The 25975-nt window shown below is 35.5% G+C and overlaps 1 protein-coding gene across 5 annotated transcripts in view; it reads left to right on the forward strand.

Moving 5' to 3' along the window:
• Positions 1-25975, forward strand: part of DOP1A (DOP1 leucine zipper like protein A) — a 56461-nt gene that overhangs the window by 1321 nt on the left and 29165 nt on the right. Inside the window, exons 1-14 of one of the 5 annotated variants that reach the window (XM_034431833.3) lie at positions 5616-5688; positions 8910-9100; positions 9757-9938; positions 11149-11319; positions 11952-12141; positions 13253-13351; positions 14241-14340; positions 17353-17462; positions 18585-18693; positions 19851-19971; positions 20837-20956; positions 22692-22806; positions 23201-23230; positions 24635-24865. In XM_034431833.3, the coding sequence (XP_034287724.2) occupies positions 8963-9100; positions 9757-9938; positions 11149-11319; positions 11952-12141; positions 13253-13351; positions 14241-14340; positions 17353-17462; positions 18585-18693; positions 19851-19971; positions 20837-20956; positions 22692-22806; positions 23201-23230; positions 24635-24865 (1716 nt within the window). In that variant the 5' untranslated portion in view covers positions 5616-5688; positions 8910-8962. Of the gene's footprint in view, positions 1-5615; positions 5689-8909; positions 9101-9756; positions 9939-11148; positions 11320-11951; positions 12142-13252; positions 13352-14240; positions 14341-17352; positions 17463-18584; positions 18694-19850; positions 19972-20836; positions 20957-22691; positions 22807-23200; positions 23231-24634; positions 24866-25975 lie in introns of those variants that run through there. The other 4 variants (XM_034431832.3, XM_087882541.1, XM_060689141.2 and 1 more) reach the window with 4 other exon arrangements.

Here is a 25975-nt window from a genome sequence, read left to right on the forward strand (position 1 = left end):
GAACCTAAAATATTACTTTAGTTGGGGAAAAAGTAACTTTCAGAATGCTATGTTTCAGAACGCTTAGGGAAAAAAAAATTATTACAGCCTTCAACTTTTCATTTTTTTGCATATCTAGGTTTTTCTCAGTCAAAGAGTACTTTTGGATGAATGACTTATTGCTTATGCCGGTTTCTCCCTCTGTGAGTTTCTAGGGAAGCTTCAGATATAGTTTGATGATACACGCTGAAATATTGATATGGCGAATATTAATCAGTGGATGGACTTAAGTGAAAAAAAGAATATATGCTGAGAGAGATTGTGTCTAGTGTATATGATGAAGAAAAGTAAACTAACTGGACGAGTGTGTACTCTTAGCTGGCCAAGAGAATGACCAGGAATATTGAACAACGCCCAAGTTTTGAACTTTAAAAAAAAGCCAGTGGTGAAAAAGCCAGACAGATAGGTGCAGTTTTCAGAAAAACTGGCTACCACCTCCTTTTGCAACTCTCATCTTTTTTTGAGAAGTATTTCTCACAGCGTTCATAGGTGCTATCTTCTAAGTTAGTCTGGATTTCACTGTTAAAATAAGCTAATAAAATTCAGAGTACATTATAATCTTAGGGTTGTTACACTTAAAAAGTCAGAAAATAACATTCAAGTGCTTCTATTATGTTTTTAACATTGTTTGTTGTTTTTAGTCATGTCCCACTCGGTGACTTTATAGCAAGTGCTCTCTATGCTACCCTATCAAGCACAGCTTTTTTCAATTGTTGTATGTTCAACTTTGCATCATATTTGATGTTATCAAGCCATCATGTTCTTTGTTTGCCCCTTCTTCTTTGCCGATTCCTAGTCATTCCTTGCCTTCTCCAATGAATTTGCAAGCATAACATGGCCAAAGGAAATCAGACATAGTCTTATGATTTTATCTTCCAATGAGGTGTGATTTAGCACCTTTCCGTTAGCTACTGTGGCTGTCCGTGGTATTCACAGTAATTTACACGGCACCACAGTTCAAAGACGTCAATTCTTCGATCAGCCATTCATAGTGTCCAACTCTCACACCCCCATATCAATATCCCTGCTTTACCAGATCTTATTCATGTTAACCATTGCAATGCGGCCTAAGATTATCCTGTGTTTGATTTCAGGAGTAGAATTGTATTATTTACCGTTAAATCAGAGGGTCTAGTAAGATCCAATTACAAATTGTATATCAGATTTTAGTGTTTGGTTTACTGTCCAAGACTCAGATACTCGGATATTTTCCCATCTATTTCCCAGTACCCCCCTCAGTTTTCTAATGTGCTTCTAACAGTCAATGTTTCATGTCCACTGATCCATATAATGTGTTTGAATTGTACTCATGTACCTTCTTTCAATCAGTCTATCCAATAAAGTCATTTGTCAATGGAAAAGGTTTCTCCTTCCATTCATATTCACATCTTTAGCCTAGAGTTAGGGAATCCTCAAGTGTAGATTTGGCATAGAAATGGAAACAAACAAAATAAATCCTCTCACGCGTCTTCCTATCACACAAGAAAAGGCATTGAAGAATAAAGAGAGAATGCATTGGGGCTTAGAAATATCCTTGGGAATTAAAAATAAACTAGAAGATAGAGCATAACTATAAACCATATCTGTTTTTCCATTTATTAATTTATTGAAATTACTAAATAAACAAACTAACCTGAGGTAAGGCTGTGACCTTGATCAGCATGGTGGGACTGGCCATGGGTAAATATCTACAAGTATTATAGAGAATCAGAAGATCATGGATCTAAAAATCTTTGAACAATTATTGTGCCTTACAATGTAGTTCTTTGCATGGGAGGACTCATTATTTTTTATGATGTTTCCTCTCAGGTGAGGGATTTGCACTATTCAATCGTGCGCGCATACATTAGAAATACTACACAAAAATACATTTTTTTAGATCAATAGCATATTACATTGTTGCTGAAATAAGTAAATAAAACCTTGACAGCAGGTATTAAAGAGTGATAATGAAATCTTCTACTATCCCTACGATTGGGATAAAATTCTGGATAATTAAGAAATATTTTAAAAACCTTTGTATTTCAAATGCAAGCCAGTTATTTGGTTTTATATTTAGGTAGGTTTCTTCCATTAAATTGAAAACTCTCAGGAGCAGTCATTCTTTTCTGATAACCATAAATGTTGGGAACTGAAAATTATATTAGACTGCTCACTTGATAATATTTATCTCTTGTTCATTAATGAATTAATAGAAATTGAGTAATTATGATATTTAAATGTAAAACCTCAGATGCAATTATAGTACCGGTAACAGAGATAGGATGTATTAGTCAATAAAGGGTAGGTCGCTGAGCTTGGCATTTAATGAACCCATTGCAAAATGCTTTGTGTCACCAAACAAAAGGCTAACCTCTTCCAACTCATGCAGGGGGAAAATATAAGGGACTGTGACTTGTTCTTAAATGTTGCATTTTAGTTTTATTACAAGTTGTAATACAGGAAATCTGGACAAACCAACAGGCTGAGTCGGGAAAGTTTCAAAAAAGTAAAACAAAGGAACTGGTTTCTAAGATAAAGAAATATAAACGTTTGGTTAATGTTTCACTGGTGGTAAATTGAGCAAATATCATGGAAGAGATTATGTTATCAGCTATTGTTAGGACATGTTTTGTCCTGATGATTGGTAAAAGGGCTAGGCACATAGCGCTTTCTTCCCTGGTCTAGAAAAACAAGTGAAGGCTTTTAGAAGGTGGTAATACAGTAGTTCTATAATGCTTTTGTCTTAGCTTAAGCAGAGCATGTGAGGTCCACCAAGGAGAATTTCAAGTGAACTGTCAGAATGTCAGAGTTAGGCTGTATTGTCTGGATACAAAGGAAAACACATCTGAGGTGATAAACTGAGTCTCATTCATTCATTCAAAACATTTATATAGCCACTCATCTTTCAACTCTGGGTAATTATATACATATTTTAAATAAATAGATCTAATATGTATATCTGCTGCAAAAGTAATGATAAAGAGAATGTGTACATTTGTATTGCTATTGCACTGATGTTCTGACATCTTGTAAAGACAAGAGTATGCCTCCCCCAATAGTCTGCATTTCTGATACTAGTATTTTTTTTAAGTCATTACTCTATTGATATATGTTGTTGGATTTACTTTAACATAAAATATTTTCAGTTATTACCAATAATTGTATTTCATACGTTCTGTTCCCAGTTTGGGGTTGTGATGGAATATGTAAAGCTCTTAAGGCTGAATTGAAGCAGTGTTTTTCAAACAAGCATAAAATTTGCTGTGTCTCACATAGCAATAGATAAAACATTCCTTATTCTAAAAGTGCAAAATAAGGAAACACTTGCTTTTGTTTTATGGGAAAGATTTAATTAAAGAAACTTATAATTATTTCTGTAATGTAGAAAATATTTATAATACTATCTGCATAAAATGCTAAGCAATACAAAGTAACTTCGTAGCAATGGAGATTCAGAGTAGGCAATTTTATGTGGTTAGAGTAAATTCACATGTTTAGTTTTGCTAATATTAGATTTCCTTCCTTCCTTCCTTCCTTCCTTCCTTCCTTCCTTCCTTCCTTCCTTCCTTCCTTCCTTCCTTTTCATTCAAGTCACCACTGTTGACCCTGGTGACTGCCTTGGCAAGTCCCAGAAATTTTCTTGGCAAGATTTCAGAGGTGGTATGCAATTGCTTCCTTCTTAGGGCTGAGGGAGAATGACTGGCCCAAAGTCACTCTGCTGGCTTTGTACCTAAGCAGAAATAGAACTCACGGTCTGATGCCTACCAAACCACTCTACTCTTTTTTATATTTACCATTAAAGTATCATATTGGTACATGAGATCCCTTGTTTAATTTAGGAGTCTAAAATTGTAATTTTCAATTGACTGTTACATTCTGCCTAAAACTGAACTAAATCTAGACCTTCAATATTAAGTAATTTAGTAGTTCTATATTACTAGAGCCCATATATTAATTAAATCATTGCTAATAAATATATATGACATGTATGGGTAATCCTGGCTACCAAGACTTATGTTTTTGCACATTTCCTCTCAAAATCACCCATTTTCAGCAATTATGATTAGAGGAGGCTCCAGTGACTTCTGAAAAAAAGATCGAGGGTTTCAATTTGCCTGCCTTGCTCTTTATCAATTCTTTCATAGGACAGAAAGCCTTTTATTGCTTTAGAAATGATGGACAACGCAAAAACATGGCAACACAATATAAATAGAATCATGACTGTGAAACAGAGCCAGGCATTGATGATTTATATTTAAATGATTTACAGCATTTTGGCTAGGGGATGGAGTTATTGCTACAATGAGTGTGATTGCCTATTCCATCAAGAGCAGGCCAACATTGGAATCTGAGTCTGATTTAGAGTGACAGAAACAGAGCAAAATGTACAAACAGAAACACCCCTTGTTATTAAATTAAAAGGCAATATTATGCCACAATGATAAAGATGTAAAAGATGCTTCAGAAAGCAGAATCAGCAGGGCTACTAATGTGGATGGACCTTAATAAAATTGAAAGTAAATTGAGTTACACTTGCAGCTTCATTATGTGCTCCTGTCTAGATTTTTAGACTACCTGAACACAGACGAGTTCAAATATTGACTTTTTCAGTTTATTATAACATGCTATCCTGAATTTTTCAGCTATATCAATATCGCACTACTACTGTATTCTTAATAATTAAAATGTTTTCATTCATTTTGTGAAGCATCACTTATTTTTATTCTTTTACCAAATGGAATATTTAGCATGCGCTGAATAAAGTTTTGATTTTGTTATTTGATCATAGCATCTAGAAAAATCTAATTTTCTTACTATATGACCAGGTGGAATGTAACTAGAATTTTCTTTACAGAAAAAAAAATGGAATTATTCAGTATAACATTTCAAATGACAGATAAAACCTGCGAACTCATTAAAATGTATAGCTTATCTCCTTTATATAAAAATGTTCAATCATTGTTATCTATAATAAGAATCATATCAGAGGGTGATATAGTTACATATATGTTGCCATACATCTACAGCAGTGTTTCCCAAACTTGACCCTTTGAAGATGTATGGACTTCAACTCCCAGAATTCCTCAACCAGGCATACTGGCTGGGGAATTTTGGGAGTTGAAGTCCATACATCTTAAAATAGCCAAGTTTGGGAAACACTGATCTACAGTATTATTTTGGTTTCTGTTATACAATCACTTGTGGAAGAATAACTTCTATAGTAGTGCTTTCGTTGATGATAGTTATTCCATTTCTTAAAGGCAATATTCAGAAGTTATAAAATAGGCTTGTGTACAATTCACAAGCCTTTGTGAATTGTAGCGGGTTACAAGAACTATCACCTGTGCCTAAAATAAGAAAGGTTATATTTGCTATTCAAAATTATATTACTTTTGAGTGTGAAATGTCTATGTAACAATCAGCCCATTGGCAGTTATATGAGTTTGTTTAAGAATCTCTAAATCAGGAACCATTGCCATATAGAATGGTAGTTAATTATAGAATTACCTGCTGTTTGAATGGTTTTTTAATATTCAATGATAACCCAAATTGTCAGTATATTTATTGATTTCAAGTGTATTCTTCGGTTCTCTAGATTAAATGCAATAAAAGGGGCAAGATCTGCTTTATCTCTGAGAAATAATGATCCCAGATGCAAGAATCAGGGTGAGAAAATGGTTCATTTTGAGATTACAGTTCACTTTATTTTTTCAACAGTTCAGCTATTTAAATGCAGTTGTAGAAAATGTTTGCCAGTTTCCTCAGAACATTATAGATTCCATTTGACACTTATGATATTGCAGTAGTGGCAATGATGTCTTTTTTTCCTTCAAATCTCTACGGCAGAGGAATCTGGAGAATTTATGTGGTCTAGGAGAAAAGACATAAAAGAAAAACATCTTAATTAGATGTGCACAATTCCATAGGTTTGAGAACCACATTCCAGAACCAAAGGCTATAGATGGGGGTGTTTGAGGGTAAAATAGATGTTTTAAGTTTCTGAAAGATTTATGGGACCAAGAATATTGTTTATGCTTCCCAGAAAGCTAAAAAAATGTTCCCAAAGCCCACAATTTTATTTGTACAGTACCTTCTCTAGGAGACATTAGAAGTTTAAAAAGAGAACCATTCCTGACATATGGATTGATGTGACAATTTATTTTCATTGTGATACAGTTAAGACAGGGTTTATCCTCACATCCCTATAAATGCAAGATGAGTATACCCCAATAACCAATTTTTTAAAAAATTGTTATATTTATGACATTATCAATTTCATCTCCAGTTGAGAATTGAGGTAGATTAAAGTTGTCTTTAACTGTTCCGGTTTTAAAGTTGGCCTTCCTTCTTCCTTGGTACATTTTTCTCCAATGGATGCAATGAAGCATGCATGAACAATATGGTTGCAGCCATTGCAGCATCCCTGTGGGTATTCAATAGCTGTTTGAGTACCTGGCAATTGACTTCCAATTATGATACTTGCAGTATCCCACAGTTATGTGATTGTTTCTGATCTTCCCTCCTGGCTTCCTGCAAGTCACTCCTGTCCCTGCCACTTTTCTGCTCACTTGCACACCTGCCTGCACTCCAAAGTGCCTGCTTGTAGTACCTGCCCTCCCACCCATGTTTCTCAGTACCCGCCCATGTCACCCACCCATAGTTCTCATCTTGCTGGCCTGCTTACCTGAAAGTCCCATGTGAAGTCTTCAGTTAACCTGCATGAGTTAACAGTTGTGTTAGGTTGACACTTGGCAGAATGGGAAACCAAGCCAAGGAGGTCCATCAATCATTTTCCTTAACTTGTAGTGCATTAAAATAAAATGGACAGTGCCTCTTGCCAGCTTGTGAGGGCAGTGCAATTTATGTCAGCATACTTTTCTTCAAACTCATAGATTGGAAGATAAAACTTGGCCATCTTACTGGTGGGCCTTCATGTCATGTGTAGACACAACTAATTATTCAAGTATTTGACAGAGTAGCTGGTGTAGTTTTGAATACACTATTGTATTCAAAATTGCACAAGTACAATTTTGAATACAGTAGTGAAGTGTTTTTCTCTCCTACCCTAAACTTGTGTTGATAATGGAAATGTCTCTTCCAAGTTGATTGAACCTAAAAAAAAAAATCTGCCCATTTCATTTGTGGAGTAATCTCTTCACTTTAGTAGGTCTTAAATCATGATCTGCATATAAATTCAGGGTTGACTAAGCCTTCCATCCTTCCGAGGTCAGTAAAATGAGAACCCAGATTGTTGGGGACAATATGCTGACTCTGTAAACCGCTTAGAGAGGGCTGTAAAACACTATGAAGCGGTATATAAGTCTTAAATGCTATTGCTATTGCTATCTGCTAAAAAGCTACCAATAGTGTGCAATTCAAAGTTGGTTTGTTGTTTTACATAGTCTGTTTTATTTTCTGCGTTTCATTTGGTTGTGCTTTGATGAATTAAGGCTTTGGATTCTTCCAGGGTTTTTTGGATTCTTTCAGTACATTTTTAGTTTTTATAGCTGCATGATGCTTTGTTTCACACTTTCTTAATGCTAAATCTGGATTATTACCAAGGTGTAAAATTAGTTTTTGCAACATCTATTTGAAAATGATACCTTGGTTGCAGATATATCTGCTTAGCAATTCTGTCACTGGAGCAATTCTGTTAAAGAGAGATGTATCCTCTCTCTTTTATTGGAGCCATAGTAAAGATACTAAATGATTAAGATGATGATGATCCAGCTACTGTTGGAACACTTCAAGTTGATTCCTTTTCTTGCAAAAGCAAGAAAGTGTTCCTACAAGGAGCAACAAGTTTGCAATCCTTTATTGATGCCTGTTATTATGCACTTACTAATACCAGAAAAATGTCTTGCAGTAACATATAGAATATTGTAAATAAACAGATTTGAAAATAGTGTTACAATAAAATGTGTGAAATATGTGAAACTATATGTGAAATATGTGAAAATATATAAAAATCCAAACAAATTGTTTAGAAGTTGGAAGACTAATAGCTATAATAATGTTAACAAATAATTTAAAAGTCCTGATGATTTTGTTAGCAATTAAAAATTTGTGATTAGCAATAAAAATATTACTTTCTTTTTCTTATTGGAGTATCAATTATTTTCTAATTCGATGAGTTTCTCCTGAAGCTTTGAAACAACCCTCCAGATCTACTTTCTAGATATATTAATCTGATATTATTTTAAATTGAAAGAAGGGTCAACAGAGAGAGGGCTACAGAGATTTTAATATATTTTTATTTATTAATTAAATTTATATGACACCCCTCTCCCTATTGTGTGCCTCTGGGAAGCTTACAATACTGTATCCATTCATTCTCTAGAACAGGGATGTCAAACTCGCGGACTGCGGGCCAGATGTGTCACGTGCTGGCCCCACCCTCACCCAGTTTAACGAAGGGGGGGAAAGTCCCGATACGTCACGTGACACCGCCATGACAACGTGAGTTTGACATCCCTGCTTTAGAAGTTTCCTGATTCCGTGAAATATTAAAAATTGGATCATCATTCAAAGCAGAATTTATAGTCAGAGAAGGTGTCTCTGCCCACTGTATACAATCCTTTCCTTTGCTCCACAAATTATATCATATTCAGGATGATATTCCAAGTCCCCAGGAGTGACTTATGTATTTTATTCACTTATTAATAACATGTATATAGTCACACTTTTCACAAAGGGTGAAAAGGGAGGGGTTGCCTAAAGATCAGTATGTGGAAGGTCTAAAACTGAATTCCTTCCACTCTTGCTTCAAATGAGCTAATATTTTTGCAGATTTCATGGTAATTATATTCAACAGGGTGCAGTAACTACTTATTATTATTTTTGACAAGTTTTTTAAAATGGGTGAAATATGAATCTGTCTTTTCCAGCTAATACTTTTACATGCATTGCAAATTGATCTCTGGTGGGATCCTGCAGGAGGATGAATGCAGAGGAGCTGGAGCTGCTGGGTGATTCCAAGTACAGGAACTATGTAGCAGCTGTTGATAAGGCACTGAAAAGCTTTGAGTACTCTAGTGAGTGGGCTGATTTGATTTCATCTCTTGGAAAGCTAAATAAGGTATGATGGGAAAGGCCCTCTGATCAAGGGGAAAAATATGCATTGGAATAAAAAAAACTTGAAATTCATTTTATTGTTATAGGCTGTTGTTTGATGAAATTGGAGTAAAATGTTCTGTGTATTTTATATATGTCGTTTTATAATTGTTACACCAGACAAAATCTGACTCTTGTTTTTATATAGTACGTATTAAAAGGAAAGTAAGAGCAGAATTTATGCCTGATCTTTGGGGGTGATTCTTTCCACTCAGTTGCCACAATATAGTGTATTCTATCAGGAAAAGGTCTTACAGATGCTTTAATGCACTGGGCAGGGAGCCTGAGGGGGCGAGGAAGTTAATGAATGCACTTCTGCTAGCATGACATTAGTGTAAGTAAAAATCCTACCTCTGTACAGATACAGATCTCAAATAATAGACTATTTTTGCACATTATTAATATGTAAATAAATATTTGTATGTAAATATGGAAGAAAGTAATGAAAGCCAGTTTGCTAAATAAGAACTTTTGAGCATCTACAGTTTTCTTACTGCATCATGATTTGCTTGATACCATATATTCAGAAAATTTGCTTTCAGGCTTGTTAATCCGATAAATCATTTTCTGACTAAAGCTTTTGCAATACCTTCCAAGAGATCTAACAATGTTTCTTGTCAGGTTCTTCAAAATAATGCGAAGTACCAAGTTGTACCTAAAAAGCTGACCATAGGGAAGCGCCTTGCACAATGCCTTCATCCTGCCCTGCCTGGTGGGGTGCATCGGAAGGCCCTGGAGACATATGAGATTGTTTTCAAAATCATTGGCCCCAAGCGCCTGGCCAAAGATCTCTTCTTGTACAGGTAAGTAAAATTACATTTCAATCGAGGTCTTATTTTAGTCAAACAGCTTTTACTGTAATAAAATTTTCTACATACTCCATATTCCATACTGCATACTCCATACTGCAAAACCACATTCTCAATGTGTTTGATTACAGTTCCCATTGTACTGAACTGACAGTTATATAAACATCAACTAGAAATTTACAGATTGAAGCAAGCTGTCTCTCTCCCTTCCTCCCTCCCTCTCTCGATTTACCAGACCTTGATGTAGCCAATTTTTCATTCAGTGAACCACTTTTTCAGTGTGATTCATATCAATTATATAATTGTACAAAATTATTTGCATGGAATTATCATATTGTACACTTTGATTTAACAGATATTTCACAGACGTCTTCTCCTTCCAATTAGTCCACTTTTCACTCTATAGCAGTGGCCCCAAACCTTTTGGGCATCAGAGACCAGTTCTGTGGAGAGAGGTTTTTCCACAGACTGGAAGGGGGTGGGTGTGGTTTCAGTGCTGCCTACATCTCGCAGATGGGGCTTCACTTGTTTGCGTGTCCCATGGCATGCCGCCCTTTTGCATGCTGCAGACCTGTGTCGTTCACGAGCCAGGGATTGGGGACCTCTGCTGTATAGTATATTCATATATTTTGTGTGTCGGTGACTATATTCATATAGCAATCTTAACCAGAGCAGTTTAAATTGCTGTTCTCAACCAACAGATGAAATTTGGTTAAAGTTAAACTTTCGGGACTTTATATGGCATGTTGTGCATCCTATTCATTAGCTTATGATTTAATATATTATGCAAAATATAAAATATGGATTTTTCAATAACTATGTATTATGCAAGCAATAACTACTAATATGGCTATAAAAGAAAGCAGCCTAATACATGATTTTATAATTAAATGATTCTACAATTCTACTATTAAGTGAGCTTATATGATCAGTTACTGTGTAGCGATTGTCTAACAGAAAAAGAAAATTGAGAGGTTGTTTATAGTCTTTTGCACTGCAGTTATTATTGGAGTTACTAAAATGGATCTAAAGTTGCACCGTATGCAACTAGAAGCTCCATTTTATGTATGGACTGCACAACCACAGTACACGTTACAGTATATCAATGAACTGGTATACAAAGCAGTTTTGTGTTTCATACCTGTGACACTGACCTCTGTGTTTTTTGTTTTGTTTTGTTTTGTTTGCTTGTATATTTCTACAGTTCTGGCCTATTTCCTCTTCTTGCTAATGCTGCAATGTCTGTTAAGCCAGCATTGCTCAGCTTGTATGAAATGTATTACCTTCCTTTGGGCAAAACATTGAAACCAGGCCTGCAAGGGTTGTTAACCGGGATCCTTCCTGGTTTGGAAGAGGGGTCTGAGTATTATGAAAGGTAAGGCTGAAGAATAATGGAATGTTATTGTTACCAAAACTTATCTTCCTTGTTTTAAATGGTTATGATACGAAAGTTAACTTTCTGAAGGAAAAAAAATCAAAGATTTTGGTGCATAAGTCTTTAAAAAACTATTGGAAGTTCCAGCTTCAACATCAAACTGTTTTCCTTCTTTCTTGTATTCAGATTCTGTTTGATTGAACTGGGAAAAATCTGTTGTGCCTAACTTTTATAAGAAACAAAAGGTTCAGTCCCAATTCATTATAATTGATGCAGGACCGGCCAAGCAAGAAAAGCCACCTATGTGTAGTTACTTTAGCATTCTGTCTGAATCATAATTCATAGTGTATTCCACCTCGATATCTATTGTTTAGAATTCTGGATTATTCTAACATTTAAATTGGTCACAGATTTGTTTCCAATAAGAAATAGTTCTTAGTCCTCTCAAATAAAATACATTATGCATCTGGTTCTAAAAAGATACAGGAAAATTTCAAGGGAAGAACTTAATATTAGCCCTACCTTCCCAATACATTCCACATGAAAAAAGCCTTCTCTAGACGCATCATTTCTTGTTTTCTTTGAACCTTCCTGGATTTTTATTTTGTCCTTTATTGTTGCTTGTGTTCCAGAACTAACACTTTACTAGAGAAAGTTGCTGCAGCAGTGGACCAATCAGCTTTCTACAGTGCATTGTGGGGTAGTCTTCTTACTAGTCCTGCAATTCGGCTGCCTGGCATTACTTACGTCCTTTCCCATCTAAACAGGAAGCTTTCTATGGAGGATCAGCTCTATATCATAGGCAGTGACATTGAATTAATGGTAAATGTTTATGAAACCATAATGATAACTCTTGGTTCTTTGCCTTCCTAATTTTTTTGATGTAATCATTGCATAAAGAAACAATGTCTATATAGGAGCCGTGGTGGCGCAGTGGTTAGAATACAGTATTAAAGTATTAAAACTCGCTGCTCACTGCAAGGAGTTTGAGTCTCAATCAGCTCAAGGTTGACTCATCCTTCCATCCTTCTGAGGACGGTGAAATGAGCGCCCAGATTATTGGGGGGAAACATGCTGACTCTGTACATCACTTAGTGAGGGCTGTAAAGTACTATGAAGTGGTATATAAGTCTAAGTGCTATTACTAATGTTATAAGTGAAAGGCCACTCTCAAAGCAGTTTCATAGCTGGAGACCTGTCACAAATAACGCCTTCTTCTGTGCTCCCTCCTGCCAAATCCCCCAGTAAGTGATGGTTTCCTCTTCATATATGTCCCACGGATTACTGGGCAATTCCCAATACTATTCCAAAAATGCAAAGGGCTTATTAAGGACCTATATTATACAAATTTTGATTACTTTGTTCCTTGGTTATATTTGACTCATTATTACAAAACTGAAGAGTAAAAAATAATTGTTTATTTATTGAGTGAGACTCATGTTTTAGCTCACACTTGTACAAGGACAGGAGCACTTCTTATGAATTATTTTCAAATTGTGCATATCTTATTACTTATAGTATTTTTGGTCTGAGAAGGGGATACTTCTAATAGTTCATATATTTTCCTTGCTGGTGAAGTCTCTGTTCCTTCTGAATCAGACCTTTGGCACTGAGCCAGTTCAGTTTATTGATTTCTCTCTTACAAATGGCTTATTTCCTAATTTATGTAATGCAGCTATCCTTTTCCTCAGCAGCTATTGGGCATCCATGTATAGGTTTATATACCAGCATTTACAAGCCAAAATACAGTCTACAGAAACAGAGGAATGCACAATTAGGTGTATCATTCCATGCATAGAGAGAAAATTGGAAGAAAAAATTGTCTGAATAGGGATTGCAAGTATCTAACGTTTGCGTAAAAGTGCAGTTTTTAGAAAAGTAATTAAATAGCATTATTAATCTGTGCTCCTTTCTAATGGCAATTTCATTTCAGGTAGAAGCAGTAAGCACTTCAGTGCAGGATTCCAGTGTCTTAGTACAGAGGAGCACACTTGATCTCATATTATTCTGTTTTCCATTCCACATGAGTCAGGTAAAGTACTTCCGAATCTTTATTGAGTGAAGTACTGGTATGTTACCCACAAATAAAAATTTCAGTTTTCTTTTCTTCAAATTTCCCAAATCTGCATAATATTCTAATGGGAAACAGCAACTCTTCAGTTGCTAGACTTCTATCTCTTGTATTTAAAACTTCCTTGCAAAATTCTATAGATGCATAGCATATTGGAAATCAAAGAGTTCTTTCTTCTTCTGGTGGCAATCCATTGTATCTTAAAGAAGACAGCTCTCATAAGACTGCTGTGCTTTGGAAATGGCATTCCAGAGCCATGCTTTTTCATGGAAAAATATAATCCTGTTTACTCCAGCCATCCTGCTTCTTAGTCACATTTCTAGTATAAAAATGACACTACAAATTCTTCAAAATTGATGCTTCATAATGTACAGAAAAACATGGGAAATGGCTCTTATCATTAAAGCAGATGAATCTTTTTCTAGGTTGCTGTGGCTGCTTCAGTAGCTGCTTCTTATATAACTGAGCATGTTCGACCACTTTACATTTTATAGCATGTTGTTTAATTTCATTTCTGGAAATTTACTGTTGAAAACTGCTTTTGGTATTTTGAATCAGTGTCTGTGCTTAGATTATGTAAACTTGACTATTCAGGTTTGCTTTAACCTTGTGGGGTAAGAAGAAAAATATGTCTTTTCTCATGCTAATTATTTTTAAGTCTTGTACTTGAGGGCTATGATATTTTCACCTATATCTTGTTACTAAAGATAAAAAAGATGCATTCATATTTCAATTGTAGCCCATATAAATTTCTATTGGTGCTTGAAAGTGAAGTAGAAAATCATATTTCCATCATATAATAAAGTTTTTGAATGTGACACTTGTTTAAATGTGACATTCCCAATTTTAGGCAACACGCCCAGACATGATCCGAATTCTTTCAGCATCTCTTCATGTAGTGCTACGCAGAGACATGTCACTCAATAGGAGGCTTTATGCCTGGCTTCTAGGTAGGTTATAGGATTTATATATTTATTTATATCTATGCATATATCATTTGTATTTGAAATGTGCAATCTACTTTTCAATCTGCAAAAAATCCTAAACAAAAGTACGGGATTTTAATGAAAAATCAAAGAATACTATTTAACATATGAACACTAATGCAAAATAATTGAATCAATAAGAGCCATTGGTATAGTGGTTGAACAAGAGATCATGAGGTCTAGTCTCGCCTTAGGCACAAAGCCAATCACTTTGTCTGAAGCCTAGGAAAAAAGAGATGACAAGCCACTTCCAAAACTTTTGCCAAGAAAACCATATAGACTTGACTTGGTAGTCTCCATGAGTCAAAAATTGATTCAAAGGCAGGCACATGTGCACTTACACACAAAAACACACACACACACACACACACATATACACTCACCAGTTTTTGTTACTAATCGTAAATATAATAGGCCACGTAAGTTCTAATCATCTTATTGTTGGGAGATGGCTGCTGTAACTGTTTGCAATTGGAGCTACATATTCTGCAAATTTTCTGTTTAATTATTTTCAAAATCAAAAATAGTTTAAAGAATGCATTTAAAGTTTTCACAAAAAATCATCAACATATTTAGTTATCTTCCCAAATTAAATTTGTGCAAAAGAGACCTTATTAATAGTGAGAAACTTGTTTGATATGGTAATTATTCCAGTTCCAGGTTCTGCTTTCTCTACACAGACTTTAGAGGTATAATTTTTGGATACTTTTATTAGATTAGCCTTTCCCAGTCTGGAATCCTCACAGAAATTGACTATGCTGACCGGGAATAATTCCAGCATATTTGGTGGGTGCTAGGTTAGGTGAAGTCTCTTCCAGATTTAGAATTGTTCCTAGCTTTTAACTGGGAGACCAACATTGTCAGGTTTGTTGGGGAGTCCCAATGGTCCTCAATACTCTGTCAGTATCATTTCTTACTTTCTTCCCTCTGACATGCCTGCTTCTTACCCTCCTCTACCACTTCATTTACTGAGCCTAACCTTTTTAATAGAGACTATTGGGTTTGCTGTTCAGACATAAATTTATCCTGTTCCTAGAGGGTTCCCCCCCTCCCCCATTCAGAAATAACAGGGGAGTGTCACTGCAGCTGTGTGGGTAATTAATGGCTCAGATTGTTTGGTGCATGTAACACCATTGCTCCCATAGTTGCATTGGCTACCAATTTGCTTCCAGGTGCTGGACGTCACCTTTAAAATCCTACATGGCTTGGTACTTACGGGATCATCTCTTCTCAGTTGGGAGACTTCAGTTCATTCAAAATGCAGTCTCTAATTTAATCACAAGACTGAACCAAAGGAGAATAGAACTTTTGGATTGAAACAACTCAAAATTTCTGAGCTCATTTCTGATGACAAATCTAAACAATAGTTTTAAAGATTATAAAATGAGGCCTTGTTCTGTAACCATGTAAATTAAATGCTTTCTCATGTTCAGCCATTTCATGCACAAAGACTTCCAGTTTCGAAATACCAATCTTGTATTGAATTATGTATATGGTAGCTAGACTGATTTTGTCAACAAGATTTCCACTAACTGGCAATAACTTGGAAATTGTATGTGCTTGTGAGACAATATACAGGTAGTCCTTGCCTTACATCAGTTCATTTAGTGACTGTTCAAAGTTACAACAGCACTGAAAAAAGTGACTCCTCTTCACTCTTACTACTACTACTGTTGCAGCATCCCCGTGGTCATGTAATCAAAATTCAGGTACTTGGCAACTGAGTCATATTTATGACGGTTGCAATGTGCTAGGGTCATGTGATCACCCTTTGCGACCTCCTGGCAAGCAAAGTCAATGACTAAGCCATATTCATTTAACAACTGTGTTACTAAGTTAACAGCTGCAGTGTTCACTTAACAACTGTGGCAAAAAGATTGTAAAATGGGGAATAACTCACTTAACAACTATCTCGCTTAGCAACAGAAATTTTGGGCTCAGTTGCAGTCACAAGTCAAGGACTACCTGTAGTTTTATAGTTTTGTAGTTTTACTGTGGTTGTAATGCACCCAGAGTTGTGCTACAGAATAAATTGCCATACAAATATATTAAATAAATAAATACCCCACAGTTCAGCTGCCAAGAATGTCATGAGTCTCTCTCTCTCTCCCTCCCTCTCCCTCTCCCGCTTCCTCTCCCTTTCTCCCTCTCCCTCCTCCCTCCCTCCCTCCCTCTCTCTTTCTCTCTCTCTCTCTCTCTCTCTCTCTCTCTCTCTCTCTCTCTCTCTCTCTCACACACACACACACACACACACACACACACACACACACAAAGAGGGGAGATGTCTTATGGACTTATTTACATGAACAATATCACCTGTTGGGAAAGATGACAGTGGATTTAGCTCTTCTCTCCAAACTATTCTTTATTTGATGTATTGATAGCATTTTTAACTTACCTTACTCCAGAGGCTCTAGGCATCATGTAAAATAATCAGAATATAATACAAAGCAATACAATACAACAATATGATTTTATATTCATATAATATTTAGCAGTGTAGTTCCTTAATTTGTTGATCTGAAGCAGTTCACCATTATATGTCATCTACAGTCTTATTATTCTCTATAGTACATTTACATATTGCAGGATTTTTGTAAGAGTTAGGGCAAAGTAATCCTCACAAAGCATCTTTAGGATTCAGATACTTTACATGTTCATAAATGTGCATGTGCTTTTTGCAAAATTGGTACTATTTCAGTGACTTGAATTCTTGTGAAATAAAAGCATGGAGTCTTCATAAAATTAACTTTGGCATTTGGGAATCTTTATAGATAAAAAAAAGCCTTATATTTTGCTCTTATTAAATTGGTTTCCTTTTATTAAATTTAACTTAAAATGGTCTTTCCTCTTGCCAACATTATTTGGACGGCAAAATGGTGAGTTCTCATAACTCAGATCTTGTGCTCCCTGTTCCTTGTTCTTGGTTTGCCTAAGCATAGCATTGATTGGGCTTTTGTTTTTATTTGCTTGAAGGTTTTGATAACAATGGGGCTATTACAGGACCTAGAAGTACACGAAATAGTAATCCTGAAGAGCATGCAACATACTACTTCAATACATTCTCTAAGGAAATGCTAGTTCAGGTAATACGTTTATGTATGTTGGGCAGACAAAGATATATCTGTGTTGTATTACTTTCTGTGTGCTGAAGTTGTTCATCGTGTGCTCTTTTTTGCTATAGCATCAGGAATAAATCTTGGCAAATCACATTAAACTGAACATGGATTGTCAGTTATGTAATGTGATATATAAAGTATCCTTCTCCCACAGAATAGTCTTAGAGTTGTTGGGATACACTATACAGTTCAGTCCCCAAGAATGCCATGAGTGTATTCAAAATACACCTACACCTACACCAAAGAACAGGTTCTATAAACAGAAAAGATGAACATGCAGCAAGATCTCCTACTGAGGAAGATCATGATGGATTTTGCTCTTCCCCAAATATATTTGTTAGATTTATAAACTGGCTTACTGAAGAAGTTCTAGAGTAGACACTGCATAAAATAACCAGACTACAATAAAAATAGCAATATAATAGTATTGTAATACTATTACAATAACTACAACAGTACCAACAATAATGGTGCAGATCTTTGTGTAGCTGTTTAAATATCATAGGACTACTGGAAAATCCAGATCTTAATTATTCTATAGGAAACCATGAATGAGGGCCAAACTTTCCTGGGGAGTAAGTTGTTTCAAGGGAAGGGAGCTGTCAAAGTGGCCACCTTCTCTGTCTCATGTAACTTTTAGCAGGCACTTTATTCAACCAGATTGGGTGGGCAGAATTCACTTGGAATAGGTAGCTTCTAAATTACACAGGCCCTGAGACATTTAAGACTACAAATATTAATCAGTACTTCATATTGCACTTGGAAACAAACAAATAACCAGTGCAGCTCCCATAACAGAAAGATAATGTGGCAATGCCATGATTATCCAGTAAGCATCTAGGCAACTCCATTTTGCACCAGTGGTAGTTTTAAGGTGGTCTTCACTGACAGCCCTGTGAAGTGTGAATGGCAGTAGGGGAGGCACAAAGGAAAAAGGGAATAAGTAACTGTCTTCCACAACCCTTTCTTATGTCATATTCCTTCCATGGATTTCTTCCCATTAACCAGATTTATATGTGACCTTGTATTTAGCCTAAATTCTCATAAATGCATAAAAATGCTTTGATTTTAAAGTTTCTTCTCTTACAGGCTATGGTGGGAATTCTGCAAGTCAATGTGCATAGCGAAGAGAGCACATTGATGCAAGATCTAAAGCCTTTTCGGATTCTTATCAGTTTACTGGACAAACCTGAGCTAGGTAACTAAATATTAATTTGTGTGTTTGAGCATATGGCAAATGTGGAATTAGACTGGATCCTAGATAAAAAAAAAACTAGCTTGGACTTTCCAAGTACATGTATTCATACATTATAAATGAAACAGTAATCTTGATTTTATAGTCAGCCTTTCCTCCTAACCTCTTGTCGTCCAAATTACTGTTCCTTTTGCCCTGTCTTCAAATGCTGTTGCCAACCTATTACCCTGTAGATTGGTGGTGCAGAGTTATTGTCATAGAGTAGAGTAGAAAAGTTGGTGCTAGTCCAGGGGAGTGCTGGGAAAGATTAAAACTGTGCTTATGTAACAATCATGGGAAATTATTAGGGGATCTAACAACTGTCTAGCACTGTAGGGATGTAAATGAAGCGAGATACATCAGCAGGAAAATTTGGGGTCAAATCTCAGTAAAAATACACATCATATAAGTAATACAAGAAAAATGACACTAGGGATAACCAAGATTGTAGATTAAGTACTGATGGTAATATGCAAATGTTAAGAATTCATAAAACAAACACAATGATAGGTATCCTATTAGTGCATTGTACTTCCAATACCAAAATATCAATTTTCAACAGTTTTCAGAGCATTTTTATTCCAGCTATTAGTGTAAAAATTATTTTGCCCAGTCATTTAGTATCATAGGTATCAAGGTTGACTCAGCCTTCCATTCTTCCATGGTCAGTAAAATGAGGACCCAGATTGTTGGGGACAATATGTTGACTCTGTAAACTGCTTAGAGAGGGCTGTAAAAGCACTATGAAGTGGTATATAAGTCTAAGTGCTATTGCTATTGCTATAGTATTAGTGACGTAAGTGCCTGAAATAAAATGTATGTAAACACTTTGCAATTATGTCAGTGGACCCTTTCACTTAGTACACTTAGTAATTACATTTAGTAATTGAAATCAATGAGACATAAACTAGTAAATATTCATACAGTGAATGCACAATTATTTGTTTTCCTTGTAAGAATCAGCTTTATAGTGCAGATATTCTTTTCTCAGCACTTCAACTGCAGTAAAAGAAAATATGCTGATCAAATCTCTTCAGGATTTCCGGAAATTTGTTCATAACAATAAAAATACATACAGATAATTTATCAATATAATTGCAATTCTTTCCCTTGTTTTTTAGGACCTGTAATATTAGAAGATGTATTGATTGAAGTATTTAGGACATTATACACCCAGTGCAAAGCGGAACTGGATCTTCAGATGGAGTCTTCCTTCAGTAAGGATCATACTCAACTAAGCAGGTGATTAGGAGGAGGGGGGTAGAAAGAAATTGCTGCCATAACCCTAATCATTCAGTTTCTCCCAGGAATAGAAGGCTGCTGTTAATTAGTTTTCTGCGAATAGCCGGCTTCCATGCTGATTTGGAGTGGGGGGAGGAAGTATGCAGAAAATTGGGGAGTGATCATTGTGGATTTTGGACAATTTTTCCTGACATTTTTCCTCCTTGGCCCACAAGGAGATTTGCCATTGCCTTCTTTTGAGATGTGTTTTGATTTCTTACTTGAGTCTGCAGCTCCGATATTTCCAGGTGGTCCCCAATCCAGATATTAACCAGACCCCAGTTAGCTTCTGAATACAAACCAGATTAATCAGGTTACAGTTACACAGTAAAGGTTGGCTAATATTATAAAGTACCCTGAGTCATTAGTAAGGATCCTACTTCTCTCTGGTTTTCTGCCACCTTATTGTGCTCTTTTGGGCTTTAATGCTTTGCTACCACTGCTGGTATTTCCTTTACTTCTTGTCACATTCATGAAGTTAAATGAATGTGGGACTGCTGAAAAATTGTTATCAGCAGAAGAGTATTTTTTTTCAACTTCTTCAGCCACTTTCTTACACATGAGTTCCAGGAAGTTCATGACGGACAGCTGACATTTTTATTTTTCACACTTTATGCAATGCTTTTTTTTTTAATATAGAAGAAGTATTATGAAATGTCCTATGTGGAAAAGATGGTAAAAGTGAAAGAGAGCCAGAAAACTTGGGAGGAAAGGATGGTGATATCATGAAACTTTGCTGTTAAGTAACAAAGAAATACATTTGAATTAGAAATATAGATGGTTGACTATGTACATATTTCACTGAGCTGTTGTGCTTTTCTTTCAGCAAATTGAGGGAAAATAAGAAAACAGCAGAGCTGATTAAAACTGCCAATCTTCTGTTTAATTCTTTTGAGCCTTATTATATGTGGGACTACATAGCCCGTTGGTTTGAAGAATGCTGTAGGTAAGGTACATTTCATAGAAGTGTTTTTATATTACTGTTGAAAATGTATATTTTATAAATCATCATCTTCATTTTAGCCATTGTCTATCTACTGTAGCATGAAGGTCTCTTCCGCATGTTTTATAAATAGGGTTTCATATTCTTTGAGAAAATAAAATAATTGGTTCATTTCTTATCTGAAGGAAAGAAAAGCTGCATAATTCCAAATATTCACTGTGATCTGTCTTTTAGAAGGGACTGATGCAGAAGGTGTTACTTTATTCTTTTGAGAGTGTGTGCACCGACCATGCTATCACATAATTTCTGTCTTGATCTTCAAAATATACTTGACTCTAGTGAAAGGCATTGGTTTTAGGATATGTGAAAGTCTGTTTGTGTGCTTAATCTACAATGATCCTTTCAGATGCACAAGTTAGCAATCAGTGCTGAAGGTTATGAAGCATGATTCTGGGGAAAAAAATGACAGGAAGTGATTTTTAACTCCCTGCTAAAACATTTATTTATTTATTTATTTATTTATTTATTTATTTATTTATTTATTTATTTATTGGTTCGATTTTATATGCCGCCCTTCTCCGGAGACTCAGGGCGGCTTACAATGCGTTAAGCAATAGCCTTCATACTTTTGTATATACCTGCTTAGTAGGGCTTTCAGCCCCCCCAAAGCAGTGTTCTTTTTTATACAAAGTCAGCTTATTGCCCCTACAATCCGGGTCCTCATTTTACCTACCTCGAAAGGATGGAAGGCTGAGTCAACCTTGAGCCTGGTGAGATTTGAACTTGCAGTAATTGCAGACAGCTGGTGCTACTTAACAGCACTTTAGTCTGCTGCGCCACCAAGGCGCAGCATTTTGCCCTTTGAGAAATTGTTCTGGAAAGTTAGGGAACTCTGCAAAATAGTGAGTTTGTAAAGGGCAGGAGATTCAGCCTAACCCTGGAAAATAATAATAATGATTAAACAGAAACACAAACTCTCGTGTTGCTTGTTTCAAATTCTGATTTAAAGAAATATATTTGAAGACTTATTTTTTTGTTTGAAGCTGAAATACAGTTCTGTTATTTACACTGCTGCTTTATTGTCGTTTATTGGTTGATTTGATTTGTAGGGCTGTCCATCTTACCTAAGTGACTCTGAGTAGCTTACAACAACTAAAACAACAATCCAATAAAAAAACAAGTTAAAAACTATAATGCAAATACATAAATAAATATGCTATTTAATATACTGTCTTTGGTGTAAGCCGCCCAGAGTCCTCGGAGAGTGGGCAGCATAGAAATATGAAAAATAAATAAATAAATAAATAAATAAATAAATAAATAAATAAATAAAACATTGATAAGCCTTTTAAAACAAAAATAACCATATTTATAACATAAAGAGTTATATTTTATACATAAGAGTATATACCTTATATACCTTTTTTAGTCTTTTTTAGTTTTTTAGCTTTTAATTTGTCAATGGGTTTTAATTCAAACTGTTTTAAATTTGGGCCAAAGTATGTAATTCTTTTAATAATTTTAAATTTTGTATTGATATGTGTTTTAGTTCTGGCTGTGCACCGCCCTGAGTCTACTAGGAGAAGGGCGGTATACAAATTGAATAAAATAAATAAATAAATACCATGTTTATTACATTATAAAATAATAGTTTAAAAAATCATTAAGACATCTACTTACAGTTTCTAGTCCTGCAGATGCTGTGCTACCAATGCCTAAACTCTGCTTGAATTCATAGGCGGACTCTGCATGCTCGATTACAGGCCGTGCCTGGAGGTGCTAGTGAACCTGCTGAATTCCCTCTTACCAACTTCTGCCTTCTGGTTGATTTTTTGTTGGATATAGTCTCTTTGGTAAGATTCCCTTTGTTCATTCTGACTATAGTCTTCCTAATAGTTGTCTTTTGTTTTATAAAATAGATGGGCTAGAGAAGTCTTTGACTTTAAGTCAGATAATAAATAATATTGCATTAACAATTAGAGATTATAAGGTGGAGACTAGATTTCTTTACATGTAGCATCTGTTTCACTTCTTGTCACAGTAATTTCTCTTTTTCCAAATTTCTCATTACTATTCTGCTTTGACTGTAGATTAATTTTTTGTTAAATCTGCTAGATAACAGTAGTTCTTTTGCATGTATCGCAAATACCTGTTGGATAACACTATATATTAATGGAAGTTCTTGAAAATGCTTTTTCCCTATTATCTTTCTTTTATCTTCAAATTCTTTGCTTTTTCATTTCAAAGCCTACTAGAAGTATGAGAGTGCTTTGTCAGGTACGGAATTCTTACTGTTTTTTCAATTAAAAACAATCCTTTGCATGCACCTCTGACAGTATACATTTTGTAAAATTCCTTGTGAGAAAACCGAAATTGCTGTATCAGACCATCCTTCCTGAACTGTCAATTTCCATTATTAACCTGTTTTCAAGTGATTATTATTAACAGAATAAATAAAATATTTATAATATGTGAATAATTTTTCATATTTTCAATGAACAATATATTGATTTGAGAAGAAGGAATCAGCCAGATAATGTTTTCATTGCTTTAAAGAAAGTCTAAGAAATGCATGAGAATTACTCAAAAGTCATCACTTCTAAAATTCTTTAAAAGGTTGTGCTGATTTCTTTTGTGTGCTAGAATATGTTTATTTATGTATATTTATCTGTACATAGATGTGAAGAATGTGTGTAGGATATACAGTAAGTCTGTATTTCATGTAAGTTTTCTGAAAAGAAATAGAATACCTTATGCCACCAGACTTGAAATTTTGGGCTTAGACAACTTAGAACTACGCCGCCTTCGATCTGATCTAAGCGTAGTACAAAAAATTATCTGCTACAATGTCCTACCTGTCAATGACTACTTCAGTTTCAACCACAACAATACACGAGCACACAATAGATACAAACTTAAGGTAAACCACTCCAAACTCGATTGCAGAAAATATGACTTCAGTAACAGAGTGGTTAATGCCTGGAATGCACTACCTGACTCTGTGGTTTCTTCCCCAAACCCCCAAAACTTTAACCTTGCACTCTCTACTGTTGACCTCATCCCATTCCTAAGAGGTCTTTAAGGGGCGTGCATAAGCGCACCAGTGTGTCTACCGTCCCTGTCCTAATGTTTCCTTTTATTTGTATCCATTTCATGTATTCATAATTATGTTTATACTTATATCTGTTATCTAATACATGCTTGGCGAAATAAATAAATAAAATAAATAATAAAAGGCCCTCCCTTTCCTTTTGTTCTTCTGACATTTTCTCAGTTTTCACCTGGCTCCTAAAGCCTCCGTCAGTTCAGGAATTTTTTGAATGAACTAAACTGTGTTGAGTGGAACTGAGAGGGAAATCAGTCAAAGCAACACAGCATCGGTTTCTGTTGCTCTTAAAGTCCCTGTTTTGGAAGGTGTCCATGCCTGTCTATTTGCTTTGGCCCCTCCAATCCCCAATCCCCCTTGTTATAACCCATCAAATTTAGTGAGGTTTTCCTATATTAAAGAGAAGTCTGGAAATGTTATCTGTCTTCTGGATTAAGTTATTAATATAATTTAATATATTACTTCTTTTTTTAAAAAAACAATTTCTGGAATTTGCACATTTACATTGTAGTTACAATTCACTAGATTAATAAAAGAGGGATGATTTAATAATGTGCTTTTTATTTTGTTTTTAGGAAACCTATATTGAAATACAAACAGAACACCTGCCTCAGCTTTTACTTAGAATGATCTCTGCACTGACAAGCCATCTTCAGACACTGCACTTGTGTGAGCTGACCGATTCCTTGAAACTCTGCTCAAAGATTCTTAGCAAAGTTCAACCTCCACTGTTATCTGCCGGTACTGATGGTGTTCTACAGTTACCAAACAGACACAATGCTCTCAAAGAATGGGAAGAGAAAAAGGTAACTCTGCAAATGTTCTTGTTTTGCTTAAAGATTACAGAGTAGCTTTATATATATATATATATATATATATATATATATATATATATATATATATATATATATATATATATATATATATATATATATATATATATATAAAGGTAAGTTGTCAACTTAACTATTATTCTACTGTTTGAAAGTCAGTGATCTTCTAGAGCAGGGATGTCAAACTCAAGGTCCGCGGGATGGATCCAGCCCGCAGGGTGCTTAGATCTGGCCTGCAGGGCCACCTGGGAAACACCAAGGGACCGATCCACAATGCCTTTGCCAGTGGAAACAGAGCTCCGTTTTCGCTGGCAGAGGGTTACAGGAGGCCCTCGCAGCTGGAAACAGAGCTCAGAAGCCCGTTTTTGGTGGCAGAGCGCTCGGGCTGCCACAGATACGTCTGACACAAGTGATGTTGAGCTGGCCACGCCCCTCTGATCACACACACCCCGCCCCCCTGAGGTCAAACACAACCCTGATGCGGTCCTCAATGAAATCGAGTTTGACACCCTTGTTCAGGAGGAAAAGGTAGGTTATCACTATCTCTGAGATCTTATCTTGTTTGTACATTTTCTGTGCTAAAGCCTGTCTTGGGTACTCTATGTTCCCCAGCAACATAGCTTGGAAGCTTGTTTTCATTGTCTCTAGTAACAGAAGAAAGTTTAGAAGTCATTTCCTGCCCTACAGCCAATAGAGCAATACCACATTTCCTTGAAGCTAAAGATAACGAAACCTTAGTATTGCTAACCTCTTCGGTTTTCAATGTCTAACATTTTGAAGTTACAGGGAAAAGTAGGAGAGGGGAGATAAAAATAATTTTGGGGGGGGGGATTTGAAGTGTATACAGAATTTATTTTTATGCTACTGTCAATAAAAATTGAAAATAACATAATAACAGCAACAACAGTATGCATAATCTGACTTGCTCATAATTATTTTATATTTGAACTTATTAAATATAAATATTTAATTTAGTCAGATAACAGTTATGATTACTGATGGAATATATTTTTAAATGTTAATTTTGTTATAAATGGAACCATAAGTACAGGCCTGGCCTATTTTAATTTTGTCAATTCATAA

The sequence above is a fragment of the Pantherophis guttatus genome, chromosome 1 (assembly GCF_059756535.1).
Source record: "Pantherophis guttatus breed Tessera chromosome 1, ASM5975653v1, whole genome shotgun sequence".
NCBI lineage: Eukaryota > Metazoa > Chordata > Lepidosauria > Squamata > Colubridae > Pantherophis > Pantherophis guttatus.